This window comes from Gymnoscopelus braueri, assembly GCF_963280865.1.
Source record: "Gymnoscopelus braueri genome assembly, chromosome: 1".
Taxonomy (NCBI): domain Eukaryota; kingdom Metazoa; phylum Chordata; class Actinopteri; order Myctophiformes; family Myctophidae; genus Gymnoscopelus; species Gymnoscopelus braueri.
Window position 1 is genome coordinate 28,352,004 of NC_137603.1, and position 26,124 is coordinate 28,378,127.

At 40.5% G+C, this 26,124-nt stretch overlaps 1 protein-coding gene across 11 annotated transcripts in view; it reads right to left on the bottom strand.

Moving 5' to 3' along the window:
- Nucleotides 1-733: 733 nt before the first annotated feature.
- Nucleotides 734-26,124, bottom strand: part of mical2a (microtubule associated monooxygenase, calponin and LIM domain containing 2a) — a 45,652-nt gene continuing 20,261 nt past the window's right edge. For 5 of the 11 annotated variants that reach the window (XM_080436064.1, XM_080436067.1, XM_080436070.1 and 2 more), the window contains exons 5-24: nt 25,405-25,506; nt 22,650-22,805; nt 21,988-22,088; nt 21,219-21,476; nt 20,561-20,676; nt 19,077-19,203; nt 18,889-18,973; nt 17,444-17,591; nt 16,194-16,393; nt 14,753-14,850; nt 14,145-14,204; nt 13,801-13,935; nt 13,383-13,484; nt 12,821-13,096; nt 11,572-11,679; nt 7,657-7,704; nt 6,688-6,849; nt 5,838-6,015; nt 5,610-5,689; nt 3,069-5,346 (exon numbers count right to left, since the gene is read on the bottom strand). In XM_080436064.1, coding sequence (XP_080292190.1) covers nt 4,942-5,346; nt 5,610-5,689; nt 5,838-6,015; nt 6,688-6,849; nt 7,657-7,704; nt 11,572-11,679; nt 12,821-13,096; nt 13,383-13,484; nt 13,801-13,935; nt 14,145-14,204; nt 14,753-14,850; nt 16,194-16,393; nt 17,444-17,591; nt 18,889-18,973; nt 19,077-19,203; nt 20,561-20,676; nt 21,219-21,476; nt 21,988-22,088; nt 22,650-22,805; nt 25,405-25,506 — 2,945 coding nt within the window. In that variant the 3' untranslated portion in view covers nt 3,069-4,941. The other 6 variants (XM_080436072.1, XM_080436073.1, XM_080436071.1 and 3 more) reach the window with 6 other exon arrangements.

Below are 26,124 nucleotides of genomic sequence, written 5' to 3' on the forward strand. Positions count from 1 at the left end.
GGAAATTTCAGCAAGGTTTATTAACAAGGAGTGCTGTTCAGTAAATAAGCAGATAAGGCAGTGGATGATGCCGGCAACATCTGCACTCTCTATTATATATACACACACACACACACACACAGATATTCTTTTTCAGGGGGTCTTTGTCAGCTAAATTAGTGTGAGAACCGTTACCATTTGAAAAATCAATTGAACTCCTGCTGCACCATATAAAACCAATGGTATTACAGTGGATTCTTTGTCAGCTCTTTGATATCTAAAATGTTTTAATGATCAAAACATTGCTGTTGTCATGGTAAAAATGAAATGAAAATTACTGATTACTTGCAGGCTGCTGAAGATAAATTTGTTCCAATGTATTTTGTCTGTTCTGTTAAAACAGAAAAGCAATGAATGAAATCACACTCTCAATATATGAAAACAAACCAATGTGGCATCTCTGGGCCTCCATGCCTAGCCTGGTAAACCATCGGTCGTGTGAATTCACATTATCATGAGTCTTCTGCAGACCGGTCTGGCCCCAGCGCTTTGTGGGCATTTTGCAAAAACAAAAAAGTGGAAGAGCCAATCAGCGTCTGTCTGTGGGGGGGTGGGGGGGGGGGGGGTTTACCAGGCTGCTCCATGCCTTCTTGCAAAAGGAATGAGTGGAGTCCGGCTTTATTGGCTGAAGAAGAGTTGAATAATTAAAAAGATGTTGTAGTAAAATGTAACTTAACAATGACAACAATCGCTCACATGAGTGTTTATTGCTTTAGATTACACAAACCAAAACAGCAAGTCAATATAATAACAGGAAACCCATGATGATACACTTAAAAACAAAGTAAGCTATGAACAACTTTATACAGTAATATTCAAATAATCCTTAATAGTATAGGGATAACAATTCTGTCTTTGTTTGGCCAAGAGATATGTGTCTTCTGGCAGCTTCTGACTAAAGAAGAGAGAACGGAAAATACAGATAAACAAAGCTGAAAACTGATAGAGTGGACAAAGCAGTAAGCTAACCAAGTGCTTAGAACAAATAATTCATTTTCAACCAAAGTGGATGTATGTCAGCTTATTAGGTGAGGTAACTGTGGGACATATACAGTAAATATTTCAGTGTTAATTTAACTCTCAGAGTGCAAATGACCCACTGAGGATTTTACTGTGTACTGCACCATCTGACAAGGAAATGTCCTATGAACATGCTTCTGGGTTCCCTGAATGTGTCTGCATGGATGACTTGATTTCAACTAGATAAACTCAATGGCAAAACACATACACAATAGCTTGAGTTTGACTCTAAAGGTCCTTACACACCGGCGAATGTGCGAATATACGCAAAATTCGGACTTGTTCCGAATAATTAAAAGACGCTTTTTCGCTTCGCTTTTCCGCTTTTTCGCGCCATGTACGCTTGCATTGACTTTATAAGGTTTTTAAAAAAAGCGTATTATTCGCACAAATCGCCCCGGTGTGTAAGGACCTTTAAGGCGGTTACACACCGGCGAATATGCGAATATACGCAAAATTCGGAAATTCGGACTCGTTCCGAATAATTAAAAGACGCTTTTTTCGCTCCGCGAAATGGGTGTGGAAGCTTGCATTGACTTTATAAGGTTTTAAAAAAAAACTTATTATTTGCATGAAAAGGACCTTTAAGGTCCTTACACACCGGCGAATATGCGAATATACGCGTCTTTTAATTATTCGGAACGAGTCCGAATTTTGCGTATATTCGCATATTCGCCGGTGTGTAACTGCCTTTAGTATGACGAATGTAAGGCATTCAACATTTATTTAGACGTTTTAAGAATCTGATACATTCTTTTGAAAATGACACCCCAAGGTTGCTAAAATGAAAAAAAATAAAGTTTAGGGAAATGAATGGGGCCTGAACCTTAGGATGATTGATTCACTGCATGTAATTATTGGTTTCTGCTGATTAGAACACTTCACTTCAAGTTATAGTCAAATGTGCTGCAAGGAAACAGCTTTGTCTTTGTTTATTACACAGGTAACTGTGTGAAACAAAATCACATTCTCAAATATGAATACTTACATTAGCTATTCATCTCCCTCTAGCCTTATGTAATATTAAAACTAGCATAACACTGCCTCAACATAATATGTTGAGGCAGTGTTAAAAAGAAATCACCAGGATTCTTCCCACTGTCACCATCTAGTGGCTTAATCCACTAAATTGGACAACTAAAATGTACTGATTTAGCTGCCAGTCAATCTATTAGCTGATTCTCTGTACAGATTTGAAGATTAATATTTTACTTTCTATGGTGGATTTTCTGACCCATTAATTAATGACAGAGAATACAGACATGACAATGTTCCCATTTAGGATACCTGGAGCATAAATGCAAAGCATAGCTACCCGTTTCTGGCTACTTGTCAAGCCAATTCTGTTATTCTAATCGTAACCACTTAAAGCCTACATGCTTTGACTGGAGTCACCCAGGGATCTACACAAAGCACTCTTTTTTTCCCACTTCCATAAAAATCGTAGCCAAAAAAATAGCAGATCTACCAGCTCATGTCGCTGAATGTTCACCCCCAGAACAGGGACACTAGGGTACTCCATCGCACGAGGATGTCACTTGTCAAAAAGAACAGATCTCTAAGCGCCTCACATTAACTGTTAGATCTGTTCTTTTTGCAAAGTGACACCATTGTACAACGGCATATAAATTAAGCTTTAGAAACACCTGGCAGAGGATCAGTGCAACACATAAGTGTAATGCATGCTGATGGCAAGTGTCACTTCAAACACATAGTTTAAATGAATTAATTTAATTAACAGCAAAAACAGGTTTTTGCTCTCTGTCCTTGGCAAGTGTGTGGAGTCAAGTCCAATCATGTACAGACTTCAGACGTATTTTAAAGTTTGTTATACTGTCAGTACTATATCAGTTATGGTGAGTAATTAATAATTGTCAGTAACAGTAGCCACACAACACTGTCCACATGAACCATGCCGGTGAGCACCTTCAATCAATATGTCAATTCTCCTTCAATCCATCCAGGTGGTTCATCATCACAATCGTCATAAAAGGCTTCAGGTGAACGAGGGGAAAGAGTTGACAAAAAGAAAATAATCTAAAACACAGGCAACTTAAATCAAGGAGAGTAACAAGATATAGGCACACAACTATGAAGATAAAAGATCTTTAAAAAAAAAAAAAAAACAGTATGGTTTGTGGTTATGCAATACAGGTTTGTAAAACATGTTAGGTCTCTTAGGTTTGCCATCAGTACTGTAAACAGGAAGACTCAAAAAACAAAAAAACAGCATATTATATTAAGTTACTAAAAAAAATATCAATATCATAGTGGGGGGCAAAAAAAAGTATCGCCTTAATTTGGGTGAGGAAAATGCTTAGGGTGAAAGATATTCCAACTCCAAAGTGCTCCAAAAATTATCCAATAACATGTACAGGTACGTGTAAGGAATGACTGAACAAGAGATATGCAGTTGAGCATTACATTTCAACGCCATGCTTTAAATTTGTGTCGGGGAAACATTCACATGTCACACACGTCAAAAAACATTCAGATGCAAATGCATAGTAGAGCATTTTATCCAGCATTTAACAGAACTAAAACTTCTTCTTTTTATTAAATAAAAGCCTATTCAAGACAAAATAATTAAGCCCTGATTAAACTAGAGATATTTCATTGAGTGACTTTAGTTCACCAGTTCAATAATAGCCTTGCATAGTATTCGTTTCAGTATGTTGCCTTAACATGTTTGGCTGATTGTGAACAGTAGATGGCAGCAACATGTAACAAAACAGAACAGAAATCAAATGATCTGCGGGTTCCTACTGTTCTCATAGACAACACAACACTGTGTAGTAGTACACTTAAACATATACTGTATAAAACAAAACAAGACTAAAGTGTAGTATTGTAATAATGTTGGGAGTAAACGTTAACTGGACAGAGTATGTCAAAAAGATTTCAGACAAGTAAACGTCTTTAAAAACAGATACTGAGGTCACATTCCTGACTCAAAGCTAATGCAGACAGGTCAGTCTCAGACTGGGATTAGGCCCTTATTTAACACTTTGCCAATGCAATCATCAGAAATGGTCGCAGAATGTTCCCAAAGATAAAGTGCTTCAAGTTAGTGACATAGATCACTTTTAACCACGAAAGAAATCAGTCCTAACCTGAGTTAAAACAGTTCAAAAAATTACTCCATTTTCAAAGCCAGTCTCTAAAACAGAAGATTCTACAGCAATGGAGATTTGTTAACCTCAGCAGTCTTGATGCAGCCCAGATTGCATTGACAATTATAGCCCATCTGTCTTGTAAAATATATTGCTTTTGTTTTCACTAACGCCTGCACAGTAAAACCTCAATTTAATTAAAGTCTGAGAGTGTTACTTCTCTCTCAAGAGGCTTTCACTGTTTGTTCTTTTTTTGTATCTTATATTGTAGCCTTTTTCATTTAAATATGATAAAAAACCCTGAACACCATAAGTGACATCGTAAAGCCTTTTCAACAAATCCACGGGAATGTTTGGATGCAGCTACAATAGACCTATGTGAAGTATTTCTCTACAATAACCCTGAAAAGAGTTGCAAACAGTTGCAATGCCACATCAATGAAAACATACAGTGTCTGTTCTTTGGCTTTAGCAGAAGGACATCTAAAACATTTGAGAGCTACATACACATTCAATATCACCGTAATAATGATGTAAGTAAACATTAAAGAAGGTGCATGTGCACAAAGTCAAAAGAGTTGCCCGCCATTTTATGACAAGACACAAAAAACATGCCAGCAAAATGCTCGTTTACGCAGCAAAATCCAGAGTGTTAATTTTACTTAAAAACGGACCAATCTTTAACTGTGCATGCACACTCAGTTTCAGTTGAAACAACGTCAGGCGTTAGGGATTAGTAGACATGGAGCTAGTCATCCCTGTTGAGTGTCTAGATGAGCCTCTGCCCCAAATGCTCCTCCAGCCACAACAGTAGAGGCCGTAAGGAGACAGGTCCAGCCTCTACGTACATCTGCAGCAGCACCTCTTGCAACATAAGCAGCAGGGGTACACCCAAGCTCAGCAACTCATACAGGTACGCATAGTCCTGGGCATTGTCCCTCAGGTGGAGGCTTAGCACATGAGCCGTGCCACGCACCCAGTGGGACAGCTGCCGGGGGGCATTACACACAGTGCGAGTCACACTCAGAGGCCAGCTCAAACCCTTCCTCAGGAACGAGCGTAGGGTACCTGCTGCTGACTGGCTCGGCTGGCCATCGGTGGCACTATGCCCAACCGCGTCTCCGTTTGGATCCGGGCCGGCAGATTCATCCTGCAGCATGTTTCCACGGTGATTCTGAATGAGGGAGGGAGAGGTTATAAATATTTGGTCGTTTAAATCTAAAGCCCAGTCCATACCAATGATTCGCAACTGCTGCAACTGCAACCACTTGCTTCCACTTGCAACAGAATCCCAAGACTGCACCGACCTGCAACGGGTCGGACCGCTGAAACTGGTTGCAAGTTGCAACAAGTTGCATTGCGAATCTTTGGTGTGGACTGGGCTTTAAGTAATTATGAACTAATAATCTGCCTGACAAGATGCTCCAGAGAACTTACTGAGCGCATGTTGAAATGATTCCGGCGTAGGTTCGTTCCGCTTTTACGTTGAGCAAAATGAGGTTTGCAATACAGTTTACCTGCAAGATGACAACAAATGATCACGCTTCCTGAAAGATAATCATCCTAGATCTTAAAGTGATACTGTATGTGGGCAGGGTGCAGTGAGAGAATTGATACATAAACAAAAAAACAGAACAGTAAACAAGCTGATGTTTGATGACATACCCTGCTCAGAGTCAAAGGCATGTGCTCCTTGACGCAGGGCATTGCCGCATGTATGACACTGAAAACACTTCCTGTGGAAATAGAGTCCCTCGGCACAAATGCGCTCCACTACATACACACGCCTGTCGCAGGAGTGACACTTATCACTTGACTGGGGGAAGTCCCTTCGCACAGCACCCTGGGAAAATAAAGAAGAGACGAGTGCATGTTAGGAATGTAGTCAGAACAAGATATTATAATAATGATAGACTGGACCATCGTCAGGCTTAATTTTCAGGAAATGGAAATCATAATGTGTTCCAAATCCAATGGATCCAATGTAGATATTATTTATTTCAGACACAAGCTCTTGTTTATACTTTTCATTGGTATTTATAAATGTATAGACAGACTTCAACCTGCCGTCCCTATTTTGGGTATGTCATTAAGTGAAAGATTATGTGATGCTACGCATTGTGAGCTTGTTGATCACCTACGGTTCCCAAGGCTAGTCTACTTAATAGGTATGTTTATATAGTATCAGTGGATATATGTGGATATATATACACCTTGGTAATAAGTGTGTATATTTACCTCAGTAATACATGTGGCTATATAGACCTCAGTAATATACCGCTTGTGGATATATATACACACCTCAGTAATACATGTGGGGATAGACCTCATTAATACATATAGACCTCAGTAGTTTGTTTATTAAAGGATCCTCATTGGAGACACACAAATGAGCCTCTAGTCTTCCTGGGGTCCTAGTAGGAAACCCACCAGTGATCTTGCTTCGTCCAGATAATGACATTCATTTCAGGCTGTCATATCCTGAATATCACCTAGCTCAGACAGACCTGCTTACCGGAGATGATGTCGGTGATATTTGGGGTGATAAAGGAGGTGATGTTGGTGACATTTGGGGTGACAAAGGAGGTGATGTTGGGGGTGAACAGTGGGAGACTCTAGACATGTGGTCATTTTCTGCTTTAGCTCCTACTGCCATAGACACCTTCCCAACTGTCCGCTAGCATTCAGCACAGAAGAAAAGACAGAACACAGACGGTGAAGGAAGACAGCAAGCAGGAAAAACAGGACAGAAAAAGGTGACAGGCATCCCTTTGAATACTATATATAGACACACGATTAGGTAAGGAAACAGAGGTGTAACAGTAAAGGAAAAAGATACTCAATTGTTAATGCCAAACTACATTGTGTCTCAAGAAGAACAACAATTAGTGGGCCTTAATTATTTGGTCTGTAATTTGTCTAAATGGAAATGTTCCTACTTTGAGCGCTGATTATTTCTGTGTTGAGTAAAGGGAGAGAAGTTCCTGCCCATCACATTAAAAACATTCCAACTACAACATCTGGCCATTGAGATGGAGCAGATTGTCTGGAATGGGAGGGGCTGAGGAGGCTGCTAAGTGCTGAACCACAAAAAGACCCACTTCTATTCTGATGAGGAGCCTTGGCAACTAAAATACAAGGTTATTCAATGGAGCCTAAAAATAAAGTTCAGATTCTTAATATGCTACGTATTTTCGTCTATATTTGTATGCTGTGATTACAGTAACAGCCCACATGTGGATAATGTAGAGTTGGGCATACAGTATGCCACTTTGAAACTACGTAAGTATTTATTTATCTGCAGAATTCTGTCTGTTGCTGAAATAGAAACACTACTGTGTCATGGTCACTTAATTTAAGCAATTATCTATAAACCAAAAATCTTTGCTGTATCCTAGCTCTCTTTTTAGAAGCAGACTAGTATGTATAGAAGAAGTGCCAAAATAATTAGCACAAATGTGGAAGTGCGGAAGAAGCCACTCACCACATGGCTATGACTCATAGAGTCGTCGAGTTCCTGTAGTCTACAAGTCTTTGATTGTCCAGGTGGACATAAAAGTAAGATGACAGAGAGAAGAGAACATTGGGATAATTAAAAGTGGGCATGACAGGCAGAGCTGGAAAATCAGTGTATTCTAATTTTATGTTTGTTGAGAACATTCAAATACAGGAACGCATGCAGCATACATACATACATACATACATATACTAATGAAGAGACGTGAAAGCCAGAAGGGACTACAGGGAGTTTACCTGTAGCTGTAGAAAGAATGAAGGTATGGCTGATGAGAAGGTTTGAGGAGGTGAAATGGAGATGGAAGTGAAGCCAGGCTGAAGCTGGTGCACAGTGGTTATAGAAACAGGAGGAGGGAGAATGGGATCTGGTATGGCTGATGAGAAGGTTTGAGGAGGTGAAATGGAGATGGAAGTGAAGCCAGGCTGAAGCACAGTGGTTATAGAAACAGGAGGAGGGAGAATGGGATCTGAGAGAAGAGTCTTCCCAGAGAAGATCATTGAACCGTGAGTACACAGACATAATGAGGGTTGATGATTAGGGGAGATCAAGTACAATCAATCGTGCCAAGGTCTGTTTTTTTTAAGTTATTTAAAAACTACTACAACTAATTCAGCTATTGTAACTAATACAATACTGACAGTATCTGTATATCTCAAACCAAGAGAATTCTGTTTTTCATTAAAGCTACAATCCATAAGTTTTCTGTCCATTGTCTCTCTCAAAGAACAGAGAGAGTTAATTGCAACAATGTCCAAACTGCAATTAAGAAGGTGGCATATCTAGTGTTGTCTGCTTAAAATAAATTTATTGACATCGTCAACCGGTAGGTGTCCTGCCCGACACCAGGGTAGCATATGTGCTAGTTATATTGTATTACTATACCATAGAAATGGGGTTAGAATAGCATTTTATTCATTACATTTAGATCTGGATTGTTGCTTTAACATCAGTTTCTGGAAATGAACATGCCTGACTTTAACATTTCTAACTAGAAAAAGTGCTCCTTGGAGCACAGGTCTCCGCCAGGTCAGGTAGGTTATTGTGGCCTCCTGGTGGCGCTATAATAGGCCAATGTGAAAAGGGTGCCATTTCTTCTTAGGCCTTGCACGGCAATCTGACAGTGCATTCATGATTTGATGCATTTTGTTCAAAAAAAATGTTTTGATAAATTAGACCTGCTGGTGGCGCTATAACAAGCCAATCTTAAAAGGGTGGCATTTGTTCTGCAACTTCCGCAACGTGCAAAGTTTGACCGCAATCGGGCGCTGTGTTCATGATTTGCGGCATTTTGTTCAAAACGAGCCACTACTGCAAACTTTAGATGTGAATCTTAGCCTTTCAGGATGGAATATGAAAAATCAAACAGATTGACCTTGATCACATGACTATAGAGATCATGTATACCGATTTTCGTGAATTTTGGATGAAATCGGAAGTAGTAATATAAAGAAATTTGTTTTACATAAGTCGGCCTCCTGGTGGCGCTATAAAAGGCAAATGTGAAAAATGCAGTGCAAAGGTTTTTCCTTGACCTCTAGGGAGTGCGCATACAGAGTTTTACACAGATCGGTGCAGTTATAGGTAAAAACATGAATCTGCCTGTTATAGCGCCACCATGAGGGCGATTTGAAAAATTTCAAGTGGCATTTCTCCCTCTGCATAGTGGGAATGTGCGTGCAAAGTTTCACGGAAATTGCATGCTGTGTTCACGATTTGAGGCATTTTGTTCAAAACGGAGCATTCCTTTAAACTTTGGAAGCCATTTTTAGCCAATCAGGATGGAGTTTAAAAAATCGGAAACACTTATTTCGTTTAATGACTATAGAGATACTGTGTACCAATTTGCATGATGTTTGGACAAAATCTCTAGGAGTACTGTCAAAAAATTTGTTTTGCAAAAAGCGGCCTCCTGGTGGCGCTATAACAGGCCCATGTGAAAATTTTGGGTCAGATGTTCTGAATTGGCATCCAGGGCGTGTGTGTGCACAGTTTCACTGCGATCAAGCCAACGGTGCGGGAGATTAGCTGTTCACAGACGGACACACACATGGACGGACGGACACACACACACACACGGACGGACGGACAGGGGGCAAAACATACTCTCGCCATGCCTTTCGGCCTGGCGGAGACAATAATAAAAATGCTTGGATTGATACATCCTAACTGCCACAATGTGGCTTGATGGATCACACACAGTGAAACTTAACTGTGTCAACATAATCTGTGAACGCTCTTTGAACATGACCCGTGATGGCATTAAATCTTTAACAGGCCTGAAGTTCTGTTGTTGTATAATCACTCCACACTACAGTACACACAGTGATCACGACCCAAAGGACCACTGCTGTTGATGACGATTTATATTTTGTCGTACGATAGCGTTGAGGACCGGAAATAGCCGATCTATAAACTCACAAGCTTCTGAGCTTATAGATCTGCTATTTTGAGCCGTCGTACGACAGAGCATAAATTAGGCATTATGTCTCTCACAATAGTCTCTCAAGCCAGCCTATCTCTGCCACAACCTTCGAAAGCTCCAGAAACAGCCTGTAATTCCACTTGGTAAAAGTTGAGAAGAGGAAACTGTCATCGGATGACACAGCTTCCTTTTTAGAATTTTGCAAAGTTCAGAAAGAGTTCAATCAAAAACATCTGGACAAAACAACAGTCCAACAAAAAAACAACTAGACAACAGGCTGTTTTCACTCCTGTCTGTCCCTGTGTGTTTCCCTGTGTGTGTGTGTGTGTGTGTGTGTGTGTGTGTGTGTGTGTGTGTGTGTGTGTGTGTGTGTGTGTGTGTGTGTGTGTGTGTGTGTGTGTGTGTGTGTGTGTGTGTGTGTGTGTGTGTGTGTGTGTGTGTGTGTGTGTGTGTGTGTGTGTGTGTGTGTGTTCCTGTGTGTGTGTGTGTGTGTGTGTGTGAGAGCAGCAAATCTCCGGCACCGTTAAACCGATCAGCGTGAAAGTTTTCACACTTCCAGCAGGCCAAGGAAGAACCTCTGCTCCAATTTTTTCAAATCGGCCTCATGGTGGTGCTATAACAGGCCGCTTCAACTTTTGGTCTATAACTCTTGTCTCCTAAAAATGTTGTCCAAAACTCACAAATCGGTGCACATTATCTCTGGAGTCATGTGATCAATATCGATATCAGTCAGATTGTTTAGTTTAGGACTGCCTGACTTCCAAAGTTTGCGGATCCTGGGTAGGCCTGGCGGAGACCTGCGCTCAGAGTAACGCACTCACTCTAGTTTTTACTACTCACTGTCAGAGCTTCTGAATTACTGTACAGACAGGTAGGAGAAAGCATTTGCAAATGTTTGGAGGGAACGTGTCTCGTCTTGAGAGAGTATTTCCAACATAACAGACATGGAAGGGGAAATTATTTTAATTTAATGATGTCAGCTAACAGACAGCCAGGGCAAAGGAATTAAAAAAAATCATTCAAAATAGTTGTTCCTAAACCTGAAATCACCTATGTCATATTAAAGACGTGATCATGGGTACTGAATAAGAAGCCAGGGAAGGGAATATGAACATGCAATCAGCACACTCAGTACTCAGAACTAAACCAGTGGTTCTCAAAGTGGGGTCCATGTACCTCCAGGGGTCCTTGAGGGGGTTCGAGGGGGTCCCCAGCTATGTCACTGAAACAAATGGACCCATGCAGGTCTCTAACTCAGAGAATTAACCCTTATGGGTCCATTTGGCTCCATGTGTACCCTCTCATTGTTATGGGGGTCCATGGCCTAATGCATAGCAAACTGTGGGTCCTTGAAATTAAAACGTTTTAGAACCACTGAACTAAACACACAGTGAGTTGTTGGCAGGCAGTGCAAGCAAGGCAGGTTGCGAGGGGTCAGAGGTCAAACGTCTGATAGTCACCTTGGATAGAGAGGTGTCGTCCCCTGAGACTAACCCACTAAGATGAAGCGCTTTCTCCTTTACACTCTTTTTCTGAAAATCTCTAGCGTGGTTTGTCTGAGCTTTCCTCTGCAGGACGACATGGAAAATGGACACAAAGAACAGGCATCAGATGTCAGGAGAGAGAGACTAACCCCATCAGTACAGTAATACATTCTCTCACCATTCCATGAACGTGCCTTAGTGGAGACATAATTAGGTGGACTAATAACCACATAACAAGGAAAACAATACACACTGTTGAAAGCGCTTTCTGTTCGGCTTTCCCCTGACAAAGGTCAGCTTTGACAGTCAAGTGTGTGTTGCGCGGTGGAGAACAATGGTGTTCCTGTGCAAGGTCGAGGCTGCTTTATTGCATTAATTTCACACCTCACTTGATATGACTTGCTCATACTAGGTTCAGTAGACTGAGACAACCACACAGACCTGGCACAGAGAGTAGCAGCGGTGGAAGAAGTGCTCTTGATTATTTTTGCTTAAAAAGTATAGCACCACAATGTATAAATACTCCGTTACAGGTAAGTAAGTCCTGAATTTGAAGTTTTACTTCAGCAAAAGTACAACAAAGTACAGCACTTGAGTGAATGTACTTAGTTACTTTCCTTCACCACTGGATAGTAGAGACCGTAGCAGTCTTCTAGTGAAGTTCACTGGTTGGGTAATCCCAATAAAAAGTTGTTTACTTATAGACACATGGCTCTGTGTGAAAATTGAATAAGGGAAACTACAGTATGCCTACAGTAAGCTGTTCTTAGACCAGCCATTAATCTGCCTGTATCTGCCTCAGCCTCTCTGCATGGTCTCTAGGCCTGCTCTTGCCATTGTGGTCAGGCAGGATAATTTGGGTCTGACTTCACCATCTGAGTACACATTACACAAGTTTAAATGTATAATCACGACAAAACTATATATAATCAACATTCACTTAACAACTTTAAAACTGGCGTCCCTATTTTGGGATGCACTAATTTTTCAACATTTGTAAAAAAAAAAATGTCCCGAAATGGCGAAAATAGCAGATCTACAACCTCACAATGAGGAGTTTATAGATCAACTCTTTGCGCTATTCATCATACGACAAAGTATATAGGGCGTAAGTTCATTGGGGTCTTTACAGAATACATAATGATCATGAGATTATAATGTGGGAGGATGACAGCCAGAGGAGGGGGAAAAAGATAGAAGCTGGAAGAGAAGAGATAGTGTTCACCTCTGAGATCTGTTCATCCACCTCCTTGAGGCGCTGCAGCATTCTTGTCATGGTCCGGACCGCTGAGTGGCACGAGGGAGACAAGCCCGGAGGGTCTGTGCTCTCAGGCTGAGGCTGGGGCCTTGTCTGAGCATGTGTTTGATCAACATGTCTGCATTCCCTAAGAGAATGCCGGGCCTGCCGGGGGCTGGGGGGAGTTCGGGGCTGGGTGTGGAGTTGAGGTTGGGGTTTGGGTGGCGGTCTGTGCTCGGCTGCAGAACCGACACAGGCTGCAGACTGGAAGTGTAAACACACAGGGACCGTAACAGCTTCCCATCAAGCAGGAAATATTCATTAATCTGACTAGGGGAGCATAGAGCTGTGATGTTCTGTACTTGGATTTATATTAAAAAAAAACATTTTGCCTCTAATATTCTTACACACAGCGTATTTTGAGTGTGTGTTTATGTCAGTATGTGTGTATGACATACATACAGTACATACTGTGTCGCTTTTGCTACTATCTGTGTTGTGCATGTACAGTATTTGTTATCCTGTGATGTCTATGGCTGCTCCAGTGTACCTGTGTCCTGGGGGGAGGTTTAGGCGAAACAGGTGGCCTGAGGTTGAACAGGGGCTCAGTCGTGTCAGCAGAGCGAAACCCAGAGGACATCTCAGAGTCAGACTGATTTTCCACAAAGTAGAGTTAATAGGAAGAAATGAAAGTAGGAAAAGAAGGAAAAACTGGCAAGCTAGTGGCTAAAAGACAAGTGCAGACATCCTGGCATTAAATAAAGGAACACCACAGCTTGTGATTGAAACTACAAACCAGCCTAGGAACGCTGGCTCACAGCAAAGTCTATTTTAATATCTGTGTCAGCAATGAAAAGAAATTAACCATCCTGGTGTGGTAAAACTCTGAGAAGGAGGTTGACTGTTTTGATCAAGTAAAATAATAAAAGTAGGCCAATGTGAGCCCTTGGGTGGGGTTTGTACAGTACCTGTCTCCGTAAGGTGCAGGTGGAGTTGCTCTCAAACTTGGCCCGCAGCTGGGTTGCCATGGAGCGTACCCTGTTCACCTTGGGTTCCTGCTCCTCACACACAGAGGAGCCATTCTGAGTTGAGAAGTTGGTGGCCTATATGGTGAGATAAGAGAATGACTAATGTCACATAAAAAGCTCAACAGTTTAGGAGAAACATCTGTCACTCTTTGAAATGATGTGTCATTTCCATCACACGTGGCGGTTGGGACCACACACATTAAAAACTGTGTCATTTTGTGAGAATGGCAATACATGGTATAGTACAGTATGATGATTTTGAAGTAGAAAGCAATTTAACAAACCTCCTCCAAATAACGTCTCCTTTTGTAAATGGGGTCTGTGGCCTCGATCTTCTTCTCATCCTGCAAGCAAGGGAAGAAGAATTCATGAATTAATGATTCACAATTAATTAGTATAATTAAGTGCAGTTTCAAGTGTTGTGTGGAATTAAACTTACATTTTAAGTGGCAAATTGCCAAGTAAATCAAAATTCTAAATTCACACTTCCCTAGTAAAAATGTGGGTTTGCTTGGTACATACAGTACATAACGTATAATCAAAATAGCTATTTAGAAAGAAACTGGTTTCATGACAGTTGTGATGGGATATTTTCATGTCAACAGTTTCCATTGCAAACAGTTCCTCAAATGACTACTATGTGCTTTCATTTTGTTCTATTTGAGAGTTCTTGAGACTGATTGTGTCAAAACAGTTTTTTAAATATGTTCTGGAGAGACTGCATAATGGTAAGTCAACTTATTAAAAAATAATAAAGACAATGGCGACAAAACAAATCCTTCATAGCCTACTTTTAAACAACAAGAACGTTTTTTCAGACATGTTTGATAAATATGTTTGCACATACAAGGAAATGTATTTGGCTGTTGCCCTCTAGTCAGCCTGGAATTACCTTTGGTATCCTTTTCCTTGGCAGTGTAAGACTGTGGCTCTTATTCATATTCCTAAAATATGACTTTGATGGATTGTTTTCATCTGCCCCTCTGGAACCTGAAACATAATTTGTGAATGTGTAAAACTTTTCCACAGTAATTATGAATTAATAATAGGCCTATATGCCAAATAAAGTCAACGTATACTTTTGTATATGTTATATAACTGCGAGCAGCACTTAACAGGGTACAAGCACAGAAGATGATGACTATGAGAAGATGATAATACATGTTTATTCATAAAAAATATAAATAAGTTATAATTTCTCAAATTTGTTGAGTAGTGAGAAACCTGATTTGGCAAAATGGCAGAAAATCTATCAGGTGCAATGGGTGTGGTTTATAGGAATAGATTCACCTGGACCCACAGAATCCAGGAAAAATTACATTTTGTTTGTGAGACTTAAGGTCCTTACACACCGGGGCGATTTTTTTCATGCGAATAATACGGTTTTTTTTTAAACCTTATAAAGTCAATGCAAGCTTCCACATCAGTTTCGCAGAGCGAAAAAAACGTCTTTTAATTATTCGGAACGAGTCCGAATTTTGCGTATATTCGCATATTCGCCGGTGTGTAACCGCCTTTACAGTTCAAACGTTTCTGATACCCAGATACCTTTACGGTGGAAAAATAATCCTAACCGTACAGTAGGGTTCTGGCAGATCACCGCTTGGACCACTTAAAGAAATCCCTCCCTATCCGTATTATTGGGACGCTATACACAGTTAGCTATGGCTAAAAAATAATACATTCTATCATGTGTAACAATTTAACCACTTTCAACGTGGCTTTCCTAAATTATAGAGCATATCCTTTATAAAAATAATAATTCAATAGCGAAAATAGCTGATCTACAAGCTCGTGTCGTGGTGTGAGATGTTGTGATCAACTATTTTTGGCATTGGGCTGAAGTGGTTAAGTGAGGCTTAAGTGAGCGATCTGCTATCGCTGTGACCATGAGGTGACAACCTCTTCACACATGACCATTCCTCTGTAACATGGTACAGTGAATTCCTCTCATGCCACAATACATGACAGACGGCTTCTGTGCCGCAGAGAAATCTATTGACAGGAAATCATATGACATATGACGTATGAGAACATTTCTTTCAGTGAATAAAATGGTGTTTTACAGTACATACCTAAACACCATACCATAAATAAGTGTAGGCACCAACGCAGAAACAAAGCAGAAACCAAAAATATTCTAGGTGCAGGCTGATGTGCTCGTAACTATTGAAACCATACACGCTGAGACTGAGCTCATAATGGAGGATAGTGCAGACATGGTCGAGGGGATGGCTGCGGGCCATGACAGTGATAGCTCGCTCTCAGTTTACTCCTGGTATGAACATTTTGTCCGCTATAGGGGGAAATGCTGTTTGGAGAGAACAGGATACCTGAGGCAGGTAGAGGTGTGCCGCGGAACAGCTCGTAGAATTTGGACAGGTACGTGATCATCGTGCTTTTATCGAGGTCCTGGCCAGCAGGCATTTCCTCTCCAGAAGTGAATGGCTTGATCCCAAACTCCCGCTCAGCGAGGTCAAAGGCCAGCTGGAGATTAGCAACCCAGTCCTCCTCGTTAAGTGAATCAATATCTCTGATGGTGAAATGAGACAGTTGGGTGGCATAAGAAACACATCACAAAAAAGGAGACAGACAAGAATGACTTGTTTGCATCATGCACAGTAAAATCCTCAGTCTTTAATTCTGAGAGAGTACAAATGTACCAAATGGCATTTGGTTATAGAGTTACAAATAGTGGATAAATTAACACTGTGGAGTTTACTGCGTACTGTACCGAGATAATGCTATCGGGGGGAAAACAACAAGTAGTGACTGGATTCATGGATTTCCTGGCACTGAATTATCTAAAATAAAGCGAGATTCTAATAACTTAACACAGTGCCAAATCATGTCATTAAGGTACCATTTATATTTTTCAAGATTGAAAAAGATCCTGCTCATAGTAAGCTACCAAAACATATCACAGCTCAATTCTTAAGATGGAATAGGAGTCTTTTTTGTGAAAGGTAGTAATCCTCATTATTATTATTTTCCCAGCCCATGGGAAAGAAAGTGTCCTTAATAAAAACTGTGAAATGTAGTCGGTACACAGCACTGCTAGCTTGCATAAAATGTCCTTCTGTACTCCAAAGTAGCTCGAAAATGGACTATGTGTTCTATGCTCTGTCGCACCTATCAGTGAGATAGAGACTGCAAACACAGTATCAGCAAGAGCCTCTAGAAAGGGTCAAGTGTCACTCAAGCGGTGAGGAGGAGGCGATGGTTTACAGAGAATAAATCAGAAAGCATGCATATATCCCATGCCTGGCATACTTCAGTAACTTCACACACCCATAAAACATGTATCCCTTTAGTAGGAGTTTCACAGATTACAGGGAGGGTTTTGTGTTGCAACAAACTATACCTTCATTTCAATTTCAGCCATACATATTTAACGAGGCAGCTATAAGGGCCAGGACGCTTCATGTTGCTATGTACAATTCCGACCGTTATCTCAAAGTGGGCTGATAACAGTGTGAGACTTGACGTCATGAGCAATCTATTCTATAGAATGGGGTTGCATGGTGACACTGTATCTTTCAATGCAGGTTAGCAGAGATGTTATCTAAAGGGAGTTACGTACATGAGCTGGGGTTTGAACCTGTGGATGAGGGCACAGAGCGCCAAGCCACTTTGCCAGGAGGATGTTAGGTCGGTCACGCTCACGTTCCTATAGCCCTCTGTCTGTTTCTGACACCAAGTGAGCAGTCTCCCAGGTCTGATCTCTGACTCTAGACAAGAGAAAGAGAGGCACACCAGAATAAAAACCATTAAAAAAAAAGAACAGTCACTCAGGAATCCAGAAATTACAGGCCATGGCACAGAGGCTATGGCATCATCGATAGGAACCAGCCTGCTGACAGTAAATGAGGTTCAAACAGATACAGATACTGCTGTGAACTGAAATGGGTGCTGAGGAATGCAGACATCTCTGTCAGGACATGTTCCACCTCACTACCTGTGTAGAATAACTACAAGACAATGTTGTCTGGAGGGTGATTTATTGAAGGTGATTCATATACAAGCTCACAACTCGTCACAGCACGACGTGTTGTGAGCTTGTAGATCAACTATTTTCGGTGTACGACACGGCGTGCAACCAAATATAAATCAACATGAGGCCTAGTTTAGCATGTAGGCGTGTCTTTATTGTATGTTCTAGTTAAACAAAGACCAAATATATCAAAGTACACATTGTCCCATTGTGACACAGTTTAGATGTTATGTGATGGCAGAAACACAATGTAGGTTACTGTAGCAATTTTCTATGTAGAGATCGGTGTTATTTTAATTCATAAAAAGGTAGCTATATGTTTGTGAGGATATAAGAAAATAGTCAACGTAAACACAAAAATATCAAATGCAGCGGAATTTGGAGACGGCAATGTATATGTGCTTTTCTAATCCATCAACACAAATGGGGCTGTAATGGAAATAAATGATGTCCCTCTGTCAACCTGCCAGGAAGAGACCAGTCTGTCTTTAACCACATTAAGCTTGGCGTCCTCTTTGGCAAATTAAAAAAAAGATCTTCTGGATTAAAAACAAACGTTCAATTTCTTTCAAACTTTTCACATAAAAAAAAGAAGCAAAAGCACAGAATATATTGTGATGCAATGCGTTGTAAACTTGTAGATTGGCTATTTTCCCTATTCGACGTACAACAAATTATGTAGGGCTTAAGTGAGCTGCAGTGCTTCATGAGAGCACTGCTTGAACAGTGTATAAAGTAAAACCATCAGATCCAAATCCTTCCAAGTGTTCCAACCGCTTAGACTCTCTATTCTTAGTAAAACGGACCTGAGCTACAACTGTACATAGGATTGTTTTTTTCCGTATACACCAAATCTCTTCACCAAAAATAGTCGATCTACAAGCGATCTGCAAGTTCACACGCGTTGTGAGCTTGTAAATCTGCTATTTTAGGCAAATGTTCCCCACCATACCAGAATAGGCAGGCTGGGGAAAAAGTGGATAGCTGCACGCTCATTGAAATACCATCAAGCTTTCCATTTATTAGTCACGTACCATGTCTGGCCAGGTTGACAGGTCGCCGTATATCACGCTCCAGCGAGCAAGATTTCAACTCTCCAGTGATGTGCAAGTGACGCACCTTAGAGAGACAAAGAAATGAATGTATTGAAAAATTATATGAGAGTGCATCCAGTTGCAACAACGAGGGCTCTGCGAGCTGCTTCAGAGTGGAGTCTTCTCACCTGATGTGGCCTGACACAGGAGGAGTTCAGGTTAGGGTATCGGGTCCCAGGGTCTATGGTGTATTGCTCAAAGTTTTTGGCTAGGTTTTCAGGCGTTGTCTGTGGAAGTAATCTATAAAGACTCTCCCTATGGACACAAATGGTAAAGAAGAAAATCAATGAGGGTGTGATTTAGAGTTAGGCACAACCATAGAGGTATAATATAACTAGAGGGCGGATTGCCCCGCCCCCAGCTATTCATTTCAATGAAAGTGCTCAGTGGCGTTTTGAAGCACCCGGAAGTCTGCCGGAAGTAGAAATATTGGGTCGTTTTTTAGTCGTTTCGAGCAGCCATAGTTATGAGCATGCGCACTACTGTCCTTTTTGCGTCCTACGTCACAAATTACGTCCATGAACGAGCCTGTGTGTCGAGCCATGAACGCGAGATATTTATTAAATACACTCGAGGTGCATATTTGTAAATGCATATGTATTTATGTATAATATGTTTACATATTTATATTATATTATCTATATTTATATATATAAATATCTCAGTATTTTTTGCTTGTGCATGTATTTCTCCCCGCCTGTAGTTCCAGCTTTGGCCACTGGGGTGGCGGCTTCAATGTTTCTCAGCAGCTCTGGGGGCCTGGGCACAACACAGTGGTAGTTGATCAGGAAATGGAAAAGATAACCGTTGTTCCAATGGATCCAATGTAGATATTATTTGGTCCCAAGCTCTTTTTAATACTATTCATTGGTTAAATGTTTATAAAACCCACAGACTTGACCATTTTCAACGTTGCATCCATATTTTGGCCATGTCAACAAAAATGTTACCATTTTTTAAAAGCTCATAGATCAGCTATTTTGCTACACTTTGTGCAACACTGTCACACAAAGTAAAAAATAGGACTTTCATTTATGAAAAAAACTGAAAAAATGAAATATGGAGATACAAAGTCAAAGTTTCTACCTGACAACAATGATATGCAGGGTATAGTCACAAGCTAGGTTAAGTGCTTTGACAATGAAAATGTACGCAAATGAATATATTTTGAGCAAAGTAAATCAGTGAACCACAAGTGAGACAACTCAGACACACGCAAAATTGTTAGCGTGCATATTTTACATTACAGTCATTTAGCAGACGCTTTTATCCAAAGCGACTTACAATAAGTGCATTCAACATAGGTAGGCAAGATATTTGACAGAATAGGTGCAACTTAAATGTGCATACAGTATCTCAGTCTGCAAAATGGATGTATTCTGCAGCTTTACACAGCTTTTTCTGAATCCCACCCTAATTAACTTCAATGTGACTCAAAACTACCATTAAACGTCACTCTACTGTAGCAGAGTGTGTGTGTGTGTGTGTGTGTGTGTGTGTGTGTGTGTGTGTGTGTGTGTGTGTGTGTGTGTGTGTGTGTGTGTGTGTGTGTGTGTGTGTGTGTGTGTGAGACAGAGACAGACACAGAGAGAGAGAGAGAGTGAGAAATTACCTCTCAGCCAGCACCTCTAGAACTGGTCTACCCTGAGCCCAGCTCTTCACCATCCAGGCTGTGTCAGAGGCAGCCAGGAATCCTCGGGCACACCCCGTCCCCATGGGCCAGAAGGGCTGCAGATCAACACACACATAAACCAATTTACACCTGGCCTCCCTATTTGGGCATATCACTCTAAGCAAGAAATGTCAAAACTTTTCAAAAAACGTCAAAACCTTTACAAATATTGCAAAAAAATAGCAGATCTCCAAGCTTATAGATGGGCTATTTTCACTGTGTGACGCAGTCATATGATACACACCCTATGAAGCCTTCAATTCATGGTCATTTTTATTTTATTTGTCGCATTCCTTTTTTTTTTTAACTCTTTATTTTCAGGCTTTTGTTGCATTCCTGAGCCAATAATTTGATGACCGGCGGACTCAATTGACTTGCATTTGAGTCTCTGCCGGTCATCAAATTATTGTCTTAGGAATGTGACAAAAACAAAAAATGTACTACTTTAAGTAGTTAATGGTACTGTAGAAACTATGCAGTGTGGACATCTTCTGCATTTTGTGCTCCGTTTCATTTGAAAGTTATGATTTGCTTGCAATACCATTGCTATATTTCACTTTTAATAAAAGTTACTCGCACACTGCTAATCCCTTCTTACCTCTAGTAGACTGTCTCCAACGAGAGACACTAATAGCTGGTGTCCAAATCGCTCCCTAACCAGCGCAGCGTTGTCTGAGGCGTACATGTTGGTGAAGTCAAACATAGCCACATCTGGCTGCCCACAGTGGTTCTCAGCAAAATCCAGCGTGGGAAGCTCGTAGTTGGTGCCAAAGGCAGCAGCCTCGCGGGCGTAGCACAGAAGAGCTTCCTGGTTGACGTTCTCGCTGCTCAGCAGCTTCTCTGTGTCTATGTAATCCTGTTAAACAAAAGCCTTACAGTCAGAGGGAATTCAAGTAGAGGACATACAAGCTTAGTAGTTTGTTTTAATTCTGTCCCCTTTTTGTTCTTTTATTTTAAATAGAGCTTTTGTATCATCTACCCCAGTTTTCCCCAAATGGCGTGCCGAGGCAGAAGGAGAAAAGGATTTTGTGACAACCACACATTATTATTGTAATACATTATATTAAACTATACAAAAGGTTCTTTGATTATTGAGTGCACACTCATTCCCCAATACAAAGGCTAATTCCACACCGTAATATTTTAAGCACAATTGTCGTCCCTATTTTGGTCATGTCATTATAGGTGATTTTATTGTATTTTTTATTTTAATATCCCCTCTTGTGCCTTGGGCACAAAAAGTTGAAAACCACAGCTACACTTTATCAGAAACATTATTTTCTTATGCGCTGCCCTTTTCACAATCGCTGCTTTACAATTTGACACACCTGCTGCTGGCAATATCAATGTAAAACGTGTCTGCTTACATGGATGACAACTCCTTTGTCTAGTAGGCTTTGTTTCTTGGCTGTCATGACAAAGTAGTGAGTGTTGTCCTTGTAGTACACAATGTTCTCCAGATCAACACCTACAAATTAACACACACACACAATGAGACCTAGGATATGTCAAAAAACATCCATCACAGTGAATGGATGTATTGGCGCACACACACACACACACACACACACACACACACACACACACACACACACACACACACACACACACACACACACACACACACACACACACACACACACACACACACACACACACACACACACACACACACACACACACACACACACACACACACACACACACACGTGAATGGATGTATTGGTTCTCTAACACTATTTTATGCTATTAAGTAGTAGTCATTCTCATTAATGCAGACAGAACAAAAATAATTGTATTCCTTTCACAGGAACTGTCATTCGCTTCATTATGTCGTCACTGTCAGGCAGAAACCTTGTATCTTCATATTTAATATTTTTATGTTTTGTATTTTCATAAATGAATGCTATGCGATATCATCACTGGTATCGCCCACTCTCTCTCAGAGGTCCATATAAGCTCCTGTTTATGACAGGGTCAATGATGTGTGCATTGCTGCTTGTTTGCAATACGACTACTGTGTGCCCACCCGTCTCCGCCTTGAGGTCAAGGAAAAACTTCTGGTTGAAGATGAATGCCACTCCACTGATCTCCTCCACCGAGGCCTCTGCAGTGGTGTTCCTGTTGATGAAGTTCGCTGTGATGGCAATCGCCAATTTACCTCGGAACTCCTTCCTCTTGAAACCTGAGAGGGAGACACGCACGCACGCACACACACACACACACACACACACACACACACACACACACACACACACACACACACACACACACACACACACACACACACACACACACACACACACACACACACACACACACACACACACACACACACACACACACACACACACACACACACACACACACACACACACACACACACACACACACACACACACACACACACAGAGAGAGGGAGGAGAAACAGACATGGAAATAATATTATGTCTTCCTGAGCCAACAAGTCTGTTAATCCAAAGGAAATCTAGTCTTCAACCACAATCACAGGGCAGTTATTTAAAGATAAGAGCAACAAGGTACTGAAGGAAGGCTTTATATAAACCAACGAAACAAAAGACAAGGAGTACATGAGTGAGAGTTAGACCTTGACTTCTAATAGTAATTAACCTTGATAGATTTTTTCACAGCTGTCAGAACAGCAGTAAAGGTTCCATTCCTATGTTTATAACATAAACATTCCTTAATCATTAGTCATTCTATTTTATAGTTTCAGATGTCAAGAGTTTGTTAAATATCTGCCATGTAATTTATCACACCTTAATAAATCTTGACAAATGTATTTATTTGAAATATAATTCAATCAATCTAATGATCTAATACACTTGGGAAAATATTACATTTTCCATATCCTATGAATTTGGGAAATGAAATTAGGTAAATGACAAACTTATTTCAGTTCTTTCCAAGACTAAACTCACTGAACTGAGACATGGGCTCCAGCTTTTACCGCAAGACTGATTCAGTTACAGCAGGCTCCTCTTGCTGACATGTTCACTATATTTTTGTGAAATAAGCCGTTAAAATAAAAATTAGCCGTTAAAATCACAAAGAAAACACTGTGATACTTTTTAACCACTTTCAACCCGGTGTACCTATTTTGGGAATGTCACTGCGACGTGTTGTGAGCTTGTACATCGGCTATGTTCACTATTCGTCTTATACAACAAAGTATACAAAGATGTCGTCTCTAACACTTCAGAGCTGGGACTGTATGTAGGAAAGGAAATCCAATAGATTTCAGTCTCAGTAACATAAAATAAAAGTATGAGGCAAGAGCTCCCTTTTACGATTGTCATTTCAAGGCACTGTTCCAAATGCTGCAATGATTAGCTGATCTTCAACTGTGCTTTTAGACAACAATAGCAGCTCAAAAGCAGTGTCACTGAAGGGAAAATTGTTTCCCAGAGGCTTCTTCATAATTGTTTAATGAGCTAAACTTCATAATGTCCCCAAATATCCTTATTAGGAATAAACATTGCATGTGAATTGTTAGGTGAGCATTTCAGAGAAAGAGAGAGAAAGGGGGGGGGGGGCAGAAATGCATAGCAACCACAATAATAAAGGAGCCACTTTATCAATCTGTATCAATGTCTGCCAAAGACTGATAGTCGCATCTTTGTCACCTAAAAATACTTGATTTAAATGAGAGAGAGAGACAGGAGAGACAAAGAGAGTTAGATAGCGGGGGTGAGAGAGAGGGGAGTGAGAGTGAAAAGGGAGGCTGAGACACAGAGGTGGAGAGAGATTGCATGTATGAGTTGTTGAACGGCCTCCAGATGCTGCACTGGACCCTAGCACCCGTCTGTTTACATGCAGTGTTTTGGTGGTTTCATGTGCAACCGGTCCCCAGGGAACGCTGAGTGACCTCATAGGAATATAGCATTACAAAGACAACTTCAATTTTAAGCCTGCATAACTATCATGACCGTAACCTATTTTTTGATAGATGCTAGTTATATTATGCAGAATGATGCATGTTGTTACTTGTTCACATGTTATGTCATGTTATGTTTAGACAGATATATTCTGTAGCTTGAACACAAAATGCTAAGAATGTTTAGATAGCACGTTGTTTAGTCAGATGCTAGGTTTTATGTTTACCTGGTATCCTAGTTACTTTGCAGCACTTAATTGTTTTCTTCTTTGCACTCTATTTAAGTGACCATTTACCCTGTCATTTGTTGACAGGATTCATGACACTTACTCTGATCTTCTACAGTAAGTCTCTCTCTGGATAAGAGCGTCTGCTAAATGTCTACATTGTAAATTGTAATCTTGGATGAGATATCTGTTATGCATTTGAAATTAATCAAAAGAAGCATCCAAGAGCAATCTTGTGGTTTCTCTTGATTATATTTGCCATACAGTAAAACAAAGGGTGTCCTGTGTTTCATCACACTTAAGCTGCTACCTAAACATGGTTTTGGATAACTTCATATGACGCTTGTAGGCTTTCAGAATAAATCATGCAGATGAACTTCGATGCAGACCTTCACTTTGGGAGGGAGAAAGTGTTCAGCAAACACTCTGAGCAATCTGTGAGAACTAAGCATTTAACCAGCATATGTAAATACAAAAAAAAAACATTCCCTTACACCAGCCTATTAAATGATGCATCTTACAATAGTATATTTTTAAAAAGTCCTATATGAATTATCTTTATGCAATGTTTTGGATTTCTGGTTAATGCTATCTCAACGGTATGTTTCAGTTCCACACAGAAGCAAATGCCCTTTGGCCCGTCTCTCCATTCATCTCACCATCCAGAGTGTTTCTACGCCCATCCGCCCCCACCACCACGTCAAAGTCAAAGTTAGACACGGGGTGATCAGCTGGTCGGATCTCTGCCCTCCAGCCAATGTCTGTGAGAGAGAGAGTGACAAACTTATACAGTACTTGTCAGCACACAGCACAGGCAGAGTAAACAAGTACAAGGTAAACAGATTGCATATCTTGCTTGTTTTGCAGTTATATTTGTTTGGAATTAACCATCAATCTACTACACTAGAGTAAAAAGTGGCTTTTCATTCATTAGGAGAAAAAGAAGAAGAAAGAAACAACAACAAAGGAAACATTTTGAAGACCTAATAAATCTGTGATGCAAGAGGAAGATATGGCCGTTGATGACACCAAAACATCTGGATAAATTTAGTCACATACTGTAGGTCAGCATATAGAAGACTAAAGCCTGATTTATGCATCATCAAATGACAAACTATAAATAAAGCATTGGCCTGCTATGATCAACCATGCATCAACACCACACCTCAAAATAAAATCCCAAAAGGCTAGTATGCAATATAGTAGTACAGTAGATATTTAATGTTGTGGTGGGATATGTGCCAATGTCCTACAATAAACTATATTGCACTGTAGTCTGTTGTGTAATATCACCATGTGGAAAATGCATTCCGTCACATCACAGCCAGTCACAGCCAAGTCTGTCACAGTAACAAACAAAAAAAGAAGCAGCAAAGTCT